The 17596-nt window shown below is 38.1% G+C and overlaps 1 protein-coding gene across 1 annotated transcript in view; it reads left to right on the top strand.

The window, feature by feature from the left end:
* Positions 1-5257: 5257 nt before the first annotated feature.
* Positions 5258-17596, top strand: part of LOC108681986 — a gene marked incomplete at its 5' end in the record, with an annotated part of 40090 nt that continues 27751 nt past the window's right edge. Inside the window, 2 exons of the mRNA XM_018171073.1 lie at positions 5258-5443; positions 17276-17419. Coding sequence (XP_018026562.1) covers positions 5258-5443; positions 17276-17419 — 330 coding nt within the window. The remainder of the gene's footprint in view (positions 5444-17275; positions 17420-17596) is intronic.

Raw genomic sequence — 17596 nt, 5'->3', positions numbered from 1 at the left:
AATATTTCCAACGCAGCAAGTTGGCGCGTACGCAAAATTCGTAAGGAATTTACGCAATATATCAGGTGAACTTGAGAAATTCAATTTGCCATCATATTTTGAAAAACTAATTTTTTGCAACAAAATTTTTCACTGTTATTCGGACAATTCATATCAAGAGCAGTCTGATACATGCAAAGTGGCTTCACTTTGGCTTGAAAGATTTGTGAACACCTTGCTTCTGTCTTTCAGTATTTTTCGTACCTACCGAATTCACGCTAAATTTACTTGACTTAAAATCCTACAAGCCAAGCACACAGAACGAAGCCACGATTTCGTCTTCATCTCGAATGAACCGCAACCCCATAACTCCTTTCTACGTTATAGAAATTACAGTGGCAAATTCCATCGCGCACTGCGCAGTTTGGGCAAACTGTTATTATCGGTGGCTTAGAAGAGATTTGTCTGCAATGCGCCTTCGACGATTCAGACCCTATAAATCATCGATGATTCATCGATGACTGCCACCTATACTCGCCACTCTTTTATTGCCGATTTTTGGCAGATCTGGCCACCTATAATATACCGTAAAGCCACCTATAATCTACCATCGCCACCTATAATCATCGAAGCGCCAGCCGTAATTTTTATTTCGGTTAGCTGCCTTGATTTAGTTTTTCGGAGTGTTTCCTATGCGCCTAGTAGCTGCCACAATTTCTCGATATCTGCGCCTCTCATCTTTGATTAATGCGCTATTCTTTTATGGATGATGCCTGCCCCCAGCCTTCCATTGGTCGATCGATCGGTTTCCTTTTGAAGTTACCTGCTTCGTATCGCACCGAGCCTTTTCAAAAATGCTTCCATTTTGTTGGAAAACATTATTGGTTTTTCTGCGTTTACGGAGTTTATGCTGATTTTATTCAATCTGATCCCGGTTGATACCCAAAAAGTAAATCATGATTTTGAAAATTTCATTTTATAGCTGTGTGTTTTGGCTTTTCGGTATTTTACGGCTTGTTATGTAAATTTTACTTGATGTCTCAATTTTCAACTATCAACTGTGACTGAAGTTAACCATCTTATTCAACTTTTCTATCGAGTTGATAGCTGCTTAATTGCCTAATTAAACATCTGACTAGAAGTTCTCGTAATTGAAATACCTAACTGCTCTTCAGGTGCGTTACTTTCAAAACTCGCTAAGTGAACGTAAGTACTTACGCTCTATTTTCTTGTCTATGATTGGTGGATTTTGCTTGAAAGGCCGTCAATAATTGGCTGATGAACTTTCGATCTCTTAACTTTTTTTGAAAATACAGGCCCAGCTGGGCGCTATGCTCTTCGCGGGAGGCGTGCGAGCGCGCATGTGCGATAGGTTCCCGTGTCTTGTAAATCTCGAGGCTCCCTGCGCTGACCTTCTACACGCGCCCTTTTTGCTTTGAACGTCCAAAATTGCTCTATAATTTGCTCCGACGTGTCTTATCAATCATTCAGTAAATTGTCATTCCAGGCAAAAAAATTTTAGTTTCCCTGAAGGTTATGTTTAATGCCTTTTTCTCTATCATTTACATGCTCCGTATTTTCGATTATTTAAATACATTAATCTAAAATAAATTATTTTTCGCATGTCGATACTCCCGGCGAAAAATAAATTATTTTTTCGCATATTGATACTCCCGGCGAATTCTATTCAATGCTTTCGAACCTTATTTTATTGTCACCTGAAAAATCACATTCTCTCCCTGCGTGTCGTTCTTGGGTAGTAATAAAGCGTGGGTTTGATGCTTGGCGCAATCTGTACTTCCGCTCGGACGCGTACACGATCAGCCCTTTAGAGGGGCCGGGCAAGAAAAATAGCGGTTATCACTTTTAGCCGTCACGCGCCCGCGGTTGTCGCTGTCTCGAAAAATTCCGTGCACATTTCGGGCAGCGGTGCTCGAACATCAGTTAAAGTGTCGCAAAAATGCCTTGTAGTTCTTCCGTCGCTGTATTTTTTTAATAAAAAATCGCTGCGTTATGAGAAATGGGCCAGCATCATTATTGGCTTAAATATTTCTCCGTTATCCTGAATTATTCTGTAATTTGAAAATATAAATAATATAGAGTGTTTCGTAGTACAAAATTAAAATAATAATAATAAAGATGATTATTACGATCACAAGTTTATTCGAATATTTTCAGTAAGCATTTACATAAAAAGATTATACCACTAAAATTCACTCTATCTTAATGGAATACATTGCAGAGTTTTGTTTTATCATCAATTCGAAAAACCTAGAATACAAGTACAATCAATTTTCGCATCCAAAGTAAAAAAAACATGTATTCAGGCTCAAATTTTGAAGTGGAAACAACAACAACAGAATCAGAAAAACAGGAATTGATCGCAAGCAGACCTAACTAAATATTTATAATTTCGTGAGAATGAGAACTAATTAATGCCATCCACTCATTATTAGGGGGTATATGGATCGGGTAGGAGGATGAGGAAGAATGAATGCGAGGGCTGCGCTCTAAAATAAAACTTGACTGAATTCGCACTGTGCACAAATCTATTTATGAACTAAAGCCAGTCTTTTTAGACAGGAAGAAAATCTTTTTACATGAAGAAGGAACAGATTTTACAATTGTTCAATAAAAAGAAAGGTAATCAAAAAGTAATAAAACTTTCAATTTAAGCGTAGTTGTTTCAGATAAAGGGACGAATTATGAAAGTGAGACATAGACATTACCTACTATTATCGTACGGTAGCGATCTTCTTTGCCAAGGTATAATCTATTAATACTTACCCTTTTAATACAAATATAATCAAGAATGTTAAACAACTAGAATGTTTATCAACATTAATCTGAAACTATTAAATAAAACAAATCTGAACAGAGGTAAAACGGAACACAGCATCGGTAAACCGGTACTAATCCGACACACTCAGGAACACCTGGTGTGATGGAAACCCATGTAAATGAGAAATTATTGCGCAAAAATTAAAATGCAGCTAGAGAGCATAGCGTAGAAAGTGAAGCACATACATAAGAAACCTCTTGACTGTTTCACTTCTTTCATGGCATATTGTAGCTGCCATAAAACAAATTTCTCTACGCATTGTAAATACGAATTATTATTATAGTTATTTAAATTGTTATTAATATTTACAAAGTTGTTTAACTACGCTGGTTAAATCGTTATTTTTGAACGGTTTGACCCTGCAACATCAAGTTTTGATACAAGTTCTTTCACCTTCTGCTTTTTTGAGAATAAAGTGGCATTTTCTGGAATTTTGCGCTATTATTCGCCTGTTGGCACATTCTTAATTAACGCTTTTCATTGCCCAGTGTAACGGTAGCATCGAATTTTGATGCTCATTCTTAAATTTTGGTCTCGGGAGCATCAAGTGGTCTAAAATCTGGCGCTTAATGCTGGTAATTCACGCTAATGGACGTCTGTGGGAACATTATTCTCCTGAACTAATTACATGGCCGCTGCGTTACCACTCTGCTCGCCCCAAACGGCGGCCAAATTTCCTACACTTTTTACCGACGTCGAAGCTCATTTTGCCCAAATATATTTCTTCTGAAGCCCAATATTTATGGTCATGCTACAAAAGCTGCCAAGAACACTTGAAATATTGTGGGAAATTTTAAAGTATCTGTTTTGTATTGTTTCAAACGACAGTTTGGTCGATGAGGAAAACTCAAAATATTTTTTTATGCGTTGTTAAATTTTACTTGTTGAAAACCAAATTACTAACTCGTTCTACAATCGAAATTGCTGTGAAGAATAACATTGGCTACGGAAATTTACGATCACCACGTTCAAGAAACATTTCTTTGATACGTCTAAATTAAATTTAATGTTCGGAGTAGAATCCGTGGCTTTACTTGAGTTACTCTTCCAGTCTAATTAGCTTCAATCCGAACAATATCTATAAATGTTTGGTATACACCAGGGCGATTATAATGATTAGAAAATGTATTCTTGTTTATTTAAATGTATTTAATATTTAAATGTATTAATATTTTTAATATTTAATATTGAAATGTATTTAAATATTCTTGTAGCCGATCATTTCTTCAGATGATCAAAATGTTTGTTGATCAAAGGGCAGGTTTAAGGAAGTAATTTTAGTTTATTACCCCGCATCGTAGAATAGTAGTCGTCAATTAATTACATTCGTAAACCTGCCTTTCGATCAACAAACGTCATCTGAAGAATTCTTCTGCTACCGTAAAATTTAAAACAATACATTCTCTTGTTTTTAAACGCACATATGCGAACAAGCATATTCTACTATCTAATGCCAAATGATTTGCAATGTACTTTCATTTGCTTCCCAATAACTAAGTAATTATTCAAATATTTTTTCGCGTTTAATGATATCATAGATTTTATTTAATGCATATTGCATCCTAAGAAGCAATACTTATTTAGCGCATTTTCTCATTTGTGGAAAAATGCACTATTGTGCTTGCCACGTCCGTCCGTCCGTCCGTCTGTCTGTCCGTCCGTGACTTGACGTTTTCGTCGACGAGAAAATGCGCTCTCTGTCACTCACTGCAGTGAGAACTGAGTTATATATTTTTCTTGACTGTAATGACGTGTAGGAACACCTTGAAAATTATTATTATTGGTTTTCATAGTAAATTTGGCTTGAAATTTATGATGCACACAGAAATAAGCGTAGTGGTTGGAAATGGAAGAATTTTTACGTTTAACTAAGCTTCATTTATATATGTAATCTTTGTGGGGTATTTTTTAGTTGTATGCTTATGGAAACTATTATGTATGCAAAACTTGTTTTATGGAAGGATGGCTTCTTTCCATTGTTTAAGAGAAATTTCATATATTAGTTAAATTATTACTCATGTGTATATATTTGTTTTCGAAATTATCAACACCTTGGTTTGATTAAATTCATTTCGATTCTGCTCTTATGTTGATTTGATATATAATTCTTTGTGCTTAATGTCAGGGCTTGCTTCTAACCTTAAAATGTTAATCATAAATTTGACCCTAAAGTAAACAGACTCTCTACACAACGAAAGCTTCGTTTCGACCTGATTATATGGTTTCTCATTTCTTCTTGTTCTCCATTCCTAAGTTTAAATTCATCCACATCTCTATTTGTTGAATATTGCTCCCAACAGACCTGCTGCGATGCCAGTATTACTCTCCAGCTTCATGACCGCTTCGTTGCACAGTCTAGGCTATATTCTCAACGCTTTCTATCAATTAAAACAATATAATTTAATATATTTATCCTAAATTTTCTTTACTCATCAGATCCTCTGCCGTGCGCTGGCTACCAGTGCCGTATGCTGTGTCCCTACCAGTTCGCTCTAGACGACCAGGGATGCCCGCTGTGCAAGTGTAGGGATCCTTGCGAGGACTTGACGTGTCCTGAGGGACTGTCCTGCGTCCTGCAGGACACGACCTGCTCCGCTGCACCTTGCCCGCCCCTTCCTACCTGTGAGTCAGCATTTTAATCTTGTATTTTGTATTTCGTGACCGCTATTTGAGTATTTCTTTCAGTACTTTACATCTTCTACATGCTCTCGCTCCATTTTTAATTCGTTCACACAAATTGAACTGGTCTATCAAACATTGAATCCACGAATATATTCTAACGCTTTTGGTTTCTTGTGCCAAGATAGCACTGTGAAATTAAAATTTCGAAATTTGTCAAGATGTTTCGAACTTCATTCTTGAAACTTATCATCAATGCGTATATTATCTCAGAAATTTTTTACTGTGATGGTAAGTTCTACGAAGTTCCCTTGAGTCTGGGCAACAAAACAGTGTTCATCTGTTCACTGTGTCTTACAGCATTTATTTTCACCTTAATTTTGAAAAAATAAGCTCTCTCATACTGTTCACAGAGTCCTCCAAATGCAAAAGGAAATTTACTGAGCTCTGAGACCGACAGATCCATGTAAAATTGGAGCACACTTGTTAGTTCGGCCTGCATTGGCCCCTGCTATCATTATCACTTCAATGCTAAATTATCACTTTAAAAATATTTCTCTGCGGTAATTATTGTAAAAAATTCAATTGTAAGCAGTGCATTCTTCCGCTGGTCCGTCTCAATTCGAATGAACGCGTTACCGTATCAATATAAATTTTGTCACCCTCAACAGAAACTACATTTTCTGACATATCTCAGGTTTTATCATATGAAATTTGCACTATTGAATGAGCTCTCTTTTACTATTCTTAGAGGCCTCCAATTGAATGAGCTCTCTTTTACTATTCTTAGAGGCCTCCAATTGAATGAGCTCTCTTCTACTATTCTTAGAGGCCTGCAAATGAATGAGCTCTCTTCTACTATTCTTAGAGGCCTGCAAATGAATAAGCTCTCTCTTACTGGTCTTATAGAGGCTTTCAAATGCAAAGGGAAATTCACTGAGCTCAGGAAGGAAGTTCACCGACACCGACAGATCCATGTAAAATTAGAGCACACTCGTTAGTTCGGCCTGCATTGGCCCCTGCTATCATTATCACTTCAACGCTATACTCATATCTCTGACTACGTTGTTCTTTATTAAGGTGACGGGTGGTTTCCAGATCAACAGGCCGATGAACAGCCAGCGGTCGGCCGGAGCCAATGAGCTTTGGCCGACAGCTGGCCATCTCTTTTCCCTCACGCTTAGGCCAAGTCGGGAGACACTTGAAAGCTGACGAATTCACGATCTGTGGCTTCCTTAATTAATTACTTTGAGCACATGAAAGTGTGAAAAAATGCCAAGGGACTAGCCCTCCTCGTTGAGGATTATTATTTGTTTATCTTTCTTTACTTTTTCTTCGACAAGAAGGCTGATTATTAAAAAAACCTGATGCACCGACCATTTTGATAAAATCAATGCAACAAGTAGACTTGATCGACAATCGATGATTAGTCGATCGTTGCTTCAACAACAATTTCAAAAACTTTCCCCTGCGGTAATTATTGTAAAAATTAAATTGTAAACAGTGCATTCTGGCGCTGGTCCAACTCAATTCTAATGAACGCGTTACCGTATCAATATAAATTTTGTCATCTTCAACAGAAACTAAATTTTCTGCCACTCCACAAGTTTTATTACATGAAATTTGCACTGCATTCAATCGTGCACATAAGTAGCTAAGACTTATTTTTGTCAGCTTTTTCAAATGATATACATTACCATCGTCGACGATGCCATTAATTTTGAACAGCTTCTCGCAATCCCTGCAAACTTTATCATGAACAACATAATCAATTCCAGTTCATTGCAGAAGAAAATAAAGCCTCATAATAAAATCAATGCATATGAAGGAGCTAATATTTGTATTTCTCTAATCACGACAAATCCTTTCAGCGTTCCGAGCCAAATAATTGATTAGAGCTTATGAGCCCTCCGACCTTCTTGNTTTGGTGATGCGCCGTGGCTGAGACCAGATGTGCTGCTGTGGTGATGCGCCGTGGCTGAGACCAGATGTGCTGGTTTAGTGATGCGCCGTAGCTGAGACCAGATGTGCTGCTGTGGTGATGCGCCGTGGCTGAGACCAGATGTGCTGCTGTGGTGATGCGCCGTGGCTGAGACCAGATGTGCTGCTGTGGTGATGCGCCGTGGCTGAGACCAGATGTGCTGCTATGGTGATGCGCCGTGGCTGAGACCTGTCTCTTATACACATCTAGATGTGTATAAGAGAGCGACTGCATGTAGCTACAATATCAGGATACAAGTGTTAAATGATTATCACACGACTGCATGTAGCTACAATATCAGGATACAAGTGTTAAATGATTATCACATCAATGCTGTTGCTTGTAACTAGATGAGGACTGCCACCGAAATGTACAGCAGCCTCTACGGTGACGCGTCAGCTTTAGACGAATTTGCCCGAATAATCGAGCGTTTGCCTGAGCATTATTCCGCCCAATGTCACACATGAAGAGCAGTACTGACTAATGCGATGCCCGCGGGTTCGTAATTTGATTTACGCACCTTTGGGTGCTTTTGTCTCCTAGCGTCTAATTGTTTCATTTAATCTCAGTAAATGAGTTTTAAAATTGTGACTTTTTCTATGATTCAGTTACACAAATTCTTATTTTCAACATAATATCCATTTACACTTTTTTGCATTAATTTCTAAATTGTATGCCTGCAAGTTAGCCCTGCATGCCTGACCTCGATAATTCCTGTTATATTATAATCCTGTAGATATATGTAAAACTAACGTATTCCCAGTAAAGAAACATCTGTTCAAACCCACTTGTTAAATAGAACATATTTAACTTCATTTAACTCCCATTGCTCATTTAACTTCCATTATAAAAAGCGGAAAAAATATAACGCAGTACTCACTGCAGTAAGTGACAGAGAGCGCATTTTCTCGTCGACGAAAACTTGAGGTCACTGACGGACGGACAGACAGACAGACAGACAGACAGGCATGCATAGGCGAGCACAATAGTGCATTTTTTCCATAAATGAGAAAATGCGCTAAAAATATTTAAATTCTAAATAACGTTTATCTGTACTAATTTACATATGTAATTTGTATCCTTGTAATTTGTATCCAAATTACATATGTAATTTGTATCCAATCGATTTATGCTCTTTTTGCAAAGCTTTTCTATTTTGCAATGCCTACCGATAAGGTATCAATTTTCCGGTCCAGGTAATATTCCGACACTATATAGGTATCTTGGCTACGCGACCAAATATCCCCTCTGTGTACTTACGGTACCAGGCTTCAAAAAAATATAACTCAGTACTCACTGCAGTGAGTGAGAGAGAGCGCATTTTCTCGTCGACGAAAACTTGAGGTCACGGACAGACGGACGGACAGACAGACAGACAGACGGACGGACGGACATGGCGAGCACAATAGTGCATTTTTTCCATAAATGAGAAAATGCGCTAAAAATATAACTCACTGCAATGAGTGACAGAGAGCGCATTTTCTTGTCGACGAAACTTGAAGTCACGGACAGACTGACGGACATTACGAGCACAATTAATAGCGCCTTTTTTCCATAAGTGAGAAAATGCGCTATAAACATAAAACTTTCACACGTTTTCATAAGATAACACTAAATTTTTTTGCTACTTTCAAACATTCAATACAACAAATTTTATTTGCAACTGATATAGGAGACAGCCTTCAAAAGATCGAACTTCAATTGGCTGATTTTCATTTTCTGGCACCCGTGCAAAAACCGTTTAGCAGCTTTTAGAGCAATCAAGAAAATTAAAGTTCGTTTGTGTAATTGCCTCGCTTTCATCCCCACGCCAAACAGTCTTTGTAGGCCTTTCCCTGACTGGACAAACGGTCCGTTCTTGTGTCAATCAAGGCTGTATTCAATATTTCTTCCTAATTCTCAATTGTTTGGTCGTTTATTTACTGTTATTAAACTCTTACTTGTGATAACTTCCATTATAACCTCACTCAGGTCACAATGTTAATTCACGGATTTTTTTTACTTTTGTTGTGCTCTGTTTGAATTTCCTTTTAATTTGTAGAGGCGTTTACTGCATGACTGCGCCATTTATTCAGGTGTAAGGGCCATCCATATTCACATGCTCGGTCATTTTGACTGTTATCGCAACGAACAATTTTGTAGTTATTTACACATTTATTATTCTATATTTCTTTCTGATTTCATTTTAACGCGCCGTTGAGTGCTCCAGTCCCTGGCTGCTATACTCCCTCAAGTCGATATCTAGCTACGTTCCAAGGCTTATTGTTAGAGAGGCGCAATGTAAATTTCAGTTACACAGTTACCTACTACCGCAAGCCCGAGGGAAATATACCAGTGTAGCTCCTGCTGCTCTCACTCCTTAACTTAACTGCTGCTCTCTTAACTCCTGCACCTAAAACTGCATCTCGTGGGAAATTCTTATTCGACTCGTTCATCTTCTTGGCGCTTATTATTGCATTCACTGCATCTATGAATCAGCTGGCTATTCTGGATCGCCTAAGACAAGATAGACTGCCTGGATTAGAAAGACTGCTTACTTACGTCTGGGATAGAACTGCTTACTTACGTCGGAAAAATATAGCAAACTCCCGTCTTCCGTGGTCACACTTACTTCAGACGTTCGGTTGTGTGCCATATACACATGCTCGGTATAATAGTATTTCAAAGTAGAGCACTTTTCACCTCGCACTTTTCTATTATTTATGAAGAGAACTTCATCGCCGAAGGGTTTGTGTGGCCCCAAATGAGAGGCACGCTCCTGTGCGCTTCCCCTTTCACAAGTCACTAAAGTTCGGCCCGAGTTTTGGGAAGCGGTTCCAACTTTGTGCTGGTTTGGTGATGCGCTGTGGCTGAGACCAGGTGTGCTGGCTGTGGTGATGCGCTGTGGCTGAGACCAGATGTGCTGGCTGTGGTGATGCGCCGTGGCTGAGACCAGATGTGCTGGCTGTGGTGATGCGCCGTGGCTGAGACCAGATGTGGTGACTTTGCTGATACACTAAGTGGCTGAAAATATTTGAAAACAGAATAATATAAATAGACAAGGTAGTTCAGTTAAAACCAAAGAAGGCGTTTCATATTAGATTAAAATATTTGTATGAAAATTTGAATAATCGTCTAATTTTTCTCCGTACAACCATAATATACGTGCAGGTAAACAACTTCGTGTCGCATTTTGTATTCAATATTTTACTCTCCAAATAAGGTCTAACTAAACCTCAGGCCAAGAACTTTATAAAATAAAACAAAATATTTCACAGGTGCGCTCGTGTTTTTTTCGAAACATCAAAAAATATTTTGAATTTCTCCTCTGTCACTTTTTGAAGCCTGGAACTCGGAATGAAAAGAATCAGTAAAGTTGGCCCAAATTCCTTGCATGCCGAACTGCGTTACAAACAACGGCACAGCGAATGTGCGTCCTTCAAAATATGTCGGCTCGGTGATTGTCTTCCACTGAAGAATTCGTTTCCAAAATGAAACTTTTCATCGAGCCTGAGGCGAAACACAATTGATTTTCGAAACGCATTTTTACATCTTGGACGCATTTTTCCATCTTGCCATGAATTCTTATTTAAATCTCAGTAATAATATTTCTCCAATAATTTTGAGGTGCATGTTTTGACGCTAAAACCAGTGAACTTTCTAGCTCCTCTCGCTATTATTTTAAATTTAGGAGAATTAATCAACTTTAAACGAATACAGAATCAAATTGATCAATTATTGATCATATTGAGAGAGCATTTCCGAGATGATATTTTATTTATTTTTCTTACATTTTTCCCCCGAAATATTATATTTTATCTGCAAACTTTTTATCATCGAAGAGAGCATAAGCAACCTTGTGAATGCTCGCCACGATGTTAATGCAGAGAAAGGCAACCAACGACGGTTATTTGCTAATCTATACGCTAAAGATTGTATTTTATCAGCAAACTTTTCATCATCGAAGAGAGCATAAGCAACCTTGTGTATGCTCGCCACGATGTTAATGCAGAGAAAGGCAACCAACGACGGTTATTTGCTAATCTATACGCTAATTTTTAGCTATCTTTCTTTAAGTTTTCTAGCTGTTTATAATTATGATTGGTGACCCATCGCCGCAGAAACAAATCACTGAAATTCGAGTCGCTCGCCTCTATTTATTAATTTCATTAGTTAAGTTTCTAGAAGTACTCGTATCTTGCGACTAGCAAGTCTTCAAGCTCTAAGCTTCAGGCTCTAATGCCTCTTCCATACGATTGAACATGTAAGAATTACGATGATATAAAGCACCTTTAGTTTACGGAAAATTGTCTTTCGAACGAAGGAGTTTAAATCAAAATAATCGTTCTACCTGAAGTTCAACTGCAAACTATTTATATTTCAAGATAGAGTTCCGATGGAGTACTGCTATCTGATTTCAATAGAAAACTGCTCGACAGTCTTCTTCATGGATCAAATCATGTTGAGTTTTAGAAACGTACTGCAAAATTTATCATAGTATTAGTATTTTACCACGCATTCTGTGAAATTCGTATCAAATATTTCAATTCCTATTAACGCCGCAAGAAATTATAATTTTGTTCTCAACTTCCCTTCATTAAAATTCAAAGCTTTCTAGACCCACGTCTATAGAAGCGGAATATATTAATCCCGAACGATCTCGATATTTGGTCGATTGTTACAGTAAAAAGGCTTGTTAACTGTCATAGAAGACGATAGTTAATGTGTTCATGAAGTTTGTCAGAAGACGTCAACTTTACTTGACATTCTATAACAAATTTTTTGAAAGAGCTTCGAGATACTTTGACCACATCGGAAATAAGATTTCACCATTTATTCAAACGGTCTTTCGAACGTTTGAATGTTATTGTATAAAAATTGAAAAAAAAAGGATTTACAAAGTTAAAGAAAGTTACATTAAGTTAATCGTCAATGTTATTCGTACATGAAGGCCTGGAACCGTAAGGCGGGTTAAATCAACTACACAGTGCACATTCATTTATAATCACCATAATGAATGCTTATCATTTCTTGTCCAAAAACTCGCCATGCTTGATCGGTCTGTGACTGCGCCGTGAGTCCCCTTGTTTGATCGGTCTGTGACTGCGCCGTGAGTCCGCTTGTTTGATCGGCCCGTGGCTACGCCGTGAGTCCCCTTGTTTGATCGGTCTGTGACTGCGCCGTGAGTCCGCTTGTTTGATCGGCCCGTGGCTTCGCGATGTCCGTTTATCTTGTCGCTCCCCGACAAAGTTTCTCCTCTCATGTCCGTGCCCTGGAAAAAGTCCTTGGAATTTCTGCAAGTTTATGGCAGGGGCTGTTGACCAGCGGACAGTTTGCTGGGCTAGTGACTTTATTTTTTTCTAAGTTTCCTGAGATAGTTCTTCTCGGATTTTTGACTGCATTCTTTTCAAATACTTGGCCAGTCCTCTTGACTTAGTCTCTCTCGAGCCGTTGAATTGAGTTTTCCTTGACTATCGCCTTGATTCTCTCGTGAATACTTGCATGGGCGTATCTTGATTTGGTCTTCCTCTAGCCTTCTGCATTTGAGAATCTTTTATCTCAAACTCGCTGCCAGGTTTCCAGACTTGATTTTATCTTTCCTTCTGCTTTACGTTCATTGCGACTCCAATTATATTTTCACAACTCTTGGACTTGATTCTTTCTCGAATGACAAGCCCCAAGATACTTTCTTCCCGTAGCTGTAGCCGCGGCAAATGCTTTACGAGCTCAAGCCCTATACTGTGTAATATTTTATTTCCATGCCTTAAAAATTCATCTTTCCCGAGATTAGGACTTTTAAAAAGCTCGGCTTTCATTATTTCTTGGAATCTTCTTTAGGCCTATGGAGTAAATATTTTTCAAAACTTTGGTCTTACTTATTCTGAAGCCTCTTTCAAAAGTTGCCTTGAAGATAAAGCCGTCAGGAACATAGCTGGCCTTGAGGGAACAGTATATACCCAGTATAGATGCCGTAAATCTTGTATCATTTTACGTCAAGAGTCCCAAATAAGTCAGCGTTTTTGTTTATAAATTAATTTTGTCTTTTTTAATTAATTGTTTAATTCTTGTTCGTGTTTGATTTTAGAGTTTTGTTGAGAAATTGAAGTAATGAATACAAAAAAGCTTCATAAAACCGATAATGTTTCCGCTTATCCAAGATGTCGCTAAACATTTGTGATTCTATTCAGTCCAATTGTGAAACTGTTAAAATTATTAACTTCTTCCAATCTTGCTCGCAAAAAAGTAAAACCTGAAGAAACGGCAAATTTTGTTTGGAATCAAACTAATTGGAAAAGTTGGAGCATTCAGTCCCTCGCAAAAGTTTGTATTATCGTGAGAACTTCAAATAAGCCACCTGAGATCTATTCGCTCTTCCCGAATGGCGAATAATAATAATATTTCCCTATTTTATTCAGAAGCGTATTTTAATTATCATTTAAATGCTGAAATAACTTATAGAATTTTTTGCGTCAACTCAAAAGGTTAATCAAATATTAGCAGTAATATGTAACTATCGTCCATATCGTTTAATTGAATGTTTTTTGCGGATTAAATTTTATCTCCAGCGAGTTATTAGCCTAACTTATGCTTCTCGTCTTCGTTAATTACGTCCACATGACATTCTTCGTTGTTAATAAAAACTTTAGCGGTCACAGAAATCATATAACACGACAATTTTCTGTGCTCTAAATTCCCAAGAATTAATTGCGTTGAAGTTCCACGTTACCACCACAACATTTTTTACGAATTTCGTCCTCCTAATTTATTCAGCTAAAAACGCTCACTCGACAAATTAGCCGCAGCAGCCCTCTTGGTCTGAACGTTAAAATATGAGTTATTTTGCTTTATAAAGAAGTTGTAGACAGTGCGGCGTGCGTTTTGGATGGACGAAGACTCATTTCGTGGCCTCGCTGTCTTCCAAAGAGTCCCATTCTTGCTTGCGGCTTGCGTTTTGAACCGTCTTTTTCTGACGAGCGTCTGTCTTTTGTAGTTCCCAATTTGTTTTCCTAATGAGGAACTTAGGGAAAATGAGCAAGAGGCTCCCGAAATTCGTGTAATTCTTTGTCCAGTCCCCGCGGACGCATGCAATCTTACTGAGATGCGCCGCGTCGGCGTCCAGCTGCCGATAAAGCCAACGTTGTTCTCTGAGGCACCACTTCTGGACTCCCTGCTCAATTCCGAGTACTGTTTTTTTCTTAGTAACCGTACTTTGTATAATTTGAACAAGAGCTGACACTTTTCTGTGAATAAATTTGTTCAAGCGCGCGGTCCGTTCGGAATATTCTTCGACTTCCATTGCACCGTCGCGAATGCCTTTTTTTTTTTAAGAAAAAACGACTAAAAATTCACTTATGTCGCTTTCTTACTCACGTTATTGTTTATGGTTTTCCTCGTCGCTTAGAGCTTATTAACTTATGATGACAATTCGTTCATTTGAAACTTTTCTTCAGTTTTTTTCTGAAAATTACTCACGCAAACAAAAAATAGTTTATTTCAGTGCACGTGAGTTTTTAGTAGATTTTCCCGTGTTAGTAGGTTCTAAACGCCTGAGATGGAAAAAATATTTTTATTCCCGACTGCAATGTGTTTCTGGAGAACAAACATTGTTTCTGAAATCGCCTTACGCAAGAATCTTGCAATTTTCAAAGCAAGAATTTTACAGTCACAAACTTTTTCATAAATATTTGGAACGGAAACTTTCTCACACATTACTTACTTTTGCACTTTTCTTCTCGTTTAGTTTCAGATTTTAATATTTTTTTTATTTTTCGTGCTTTGGGATTCTCTCTTCCAAGCGCCGTTCTTTAGTCGATGTCGTTAAAAAGTTTCACACAATTTTCTTATAGTCCTTTTAATTTATAATAAGTTCAATAATGTGGTATGTTAGGTGATTTGGTCATTGCATTTTAGATGGAAATGTTTTGTTACTACTTTCAAGTTTATTTTAAAGGTGACTGTGTGTTGTTCGCTCTCAAAGAAAATAAGTTCAATATTTCAAGACATGTGTCAACCATTTTTATCAACTTATTACTACAAAAACGGTAAATTAATTTATACCTAATATGTTACGCAATGTCTTCTCTAGCTGAAGACATTTTACTCAACTCCCCCAATTGCATCCATTGTTCGATGGATGCAATCAATTTCTTACGCTGTTTCAATTAAATTATTTTTTGTCTATCGAGAAAACATTTCTCGCCAGAAATCCCGAGGAGATAACATTTGTCTTGAGTTCATTAGAGGCGAGCCATGTTCCCGAACTTGTTGCTCTCTCGAACCTAACATATTTCCGGAGATTTGGTCAGAAGAGAACAGTTACACGCCTATTCGAGGTCGTATTTTCTGTGATGATCAGGGAGCACCAATGATCTCTCATGTTTGTTTCTGGCTCCTGTGTACTCTATTATAACAACGGTTTCAGCCTTACATAGATCGACAAACATTACATTATTCTTTTTAGCGCATTTTTTCATTTATGGAAAAAATGCGCTATTGTGCTCGCCATGTCCGTCTGTCCGTCCCTCTGTCCGTCCGTGACTTCACGGTTTCGTCGACGAGAAAATGCGCTCTCTGTCACTCACTTCAGTGAGTACTGAGTTATATTTTTTTTCTTAAGTGCATATATTTCGCGTCTATAATCACCTTGAGAAATATTCGCTTCCCGTTCCGCTCATTAGCTTGCGCTGGCCGTAACGGAAAGCGACAATTTAATCAAAATAATGTTTTAATTTAGTTATCTTCAAGATAATTTAGTTATTTCCTAGAATCTTTTATCATGGGAGGTTCTTAACGTGAGTTGTGTGAGGATCATATGTGAAAAATCATCTATTGTTTAAGCGAACGTCCCATAAAACATTCATTAATTATATCGCAAATATCCTGGTTATCGCACAGTTTATGAGCTCTGATGCTTGTATGTCATTCATTGAGCACTAATTTAGAATGGAAGCACCAATTGAAAATCGTGCAATTGACTTTCATTTGTTGCTCATATCTGTTTAAAATTATTACTTCTATACCTCATCCACGACTGTTATTATTTTTTATGAGCCAAAAAATCAGTAATTAAATTAATTCAACTAAATTCCTTTAATTAAATTCAGTAATTTAAATATCTCCAGCGGCAGCATTGCCGTCACGCTCGTAGCGGCGACTGGTGGTCTCAAATGTCAATATTATTTTACAGCTTATAGAGAATAATATATACAAATCGCATTTATCGCAATTATCTCCATTAACAAGCATCAATAATAGCCATTTTAATATAATAATAATATTAAAATAATAATCCCCATTATATCGTTTGAGCGTAGCAAACAACGTGAGAATATTTGCAAATAGGCAAATAAATGAGCCTTGTGAATAAAATCATATAAACATACTATAATTAAAATAAACTATAATTATAATAAAAAATATTCAACCGTACAAAAATATAAACCGTATGCTTCCATTGCTCGTGTTTCAACTTTGGACTGCAATTTTGGAACCTTTGTGAAAATGCATAAATAAACAACATAAATAAAGCACAACACAAAATAAATAATCTACTAATATAAATAATATTCACATTCAAACCACTGAATCGACATCTAATTATCACGAAAACAAACAGACCCAATACTATCGTGTACCTCCGTGGGGGATCAAAGAACAATGAAAAGCACTTAGCATGTCTCCACGAGGTCACGTGAGAGGTGACTCAAAACTTAGATCATGAACACCCGTAACCAAACCATTAATCAAGACGGTGTTGCATTGATCAAGACGGTATTGCACGGTGTTCCCTTACATCTTTCCTCTTATTTCCTCCCAAAACATTTCCTCCCGCCCGAGTTAATTAGAGCTAACGACCTCCGCTCTGTTTGCTGCAGGCCAGAAGCCGCCCAGCCTGGAGTCTCTGTGTCCTCTTGGCGCCCCTCTCATGATTGACGACTCTGACGATCGCCCCTTCTTGTGTGGTGACGTGCCCAGCAAACCTGCCTGTCCTGCGCTCTACAGGTGCCACGTCACCCCAGGTTGGTACCTCGTCACCCGAGGCTGGTACCGCGTCGCGTCACCCAAGACTGGTACCGCGTCACCCAAGGTTGGTACCGCGTCACCCCAGGTTGGTACCGCGTCACCCCAGGTTGGTACCTCGTCACCCCAGGCTGGTACCGCGTCACCCAAGGCTGATACCGCGTCACCCAAGGCTG

The sequence above is a fragment of the Hyalella azteca genome, unplaced genomic scaffold, assembly GCF_000764305.2.
Source record: "Hyalella azteca isolate HAZT.00-mixed unplaced genomic scaffold, Hazt_2.0.2 contig16876, whole genome shotgun sequence".
In the NCBI taxonomy this organism is placed as follows: Eukaryota; Metazoa; Arthropoda; class Malacostraca; order Amphipoda; family Hyalellidae; genus Hyalella; species Hyalella azteca.
Note: the sequence above shows the minus strand (reverse complement) of the source record. Positions and strands in the feature narration are given on the sequence as shown.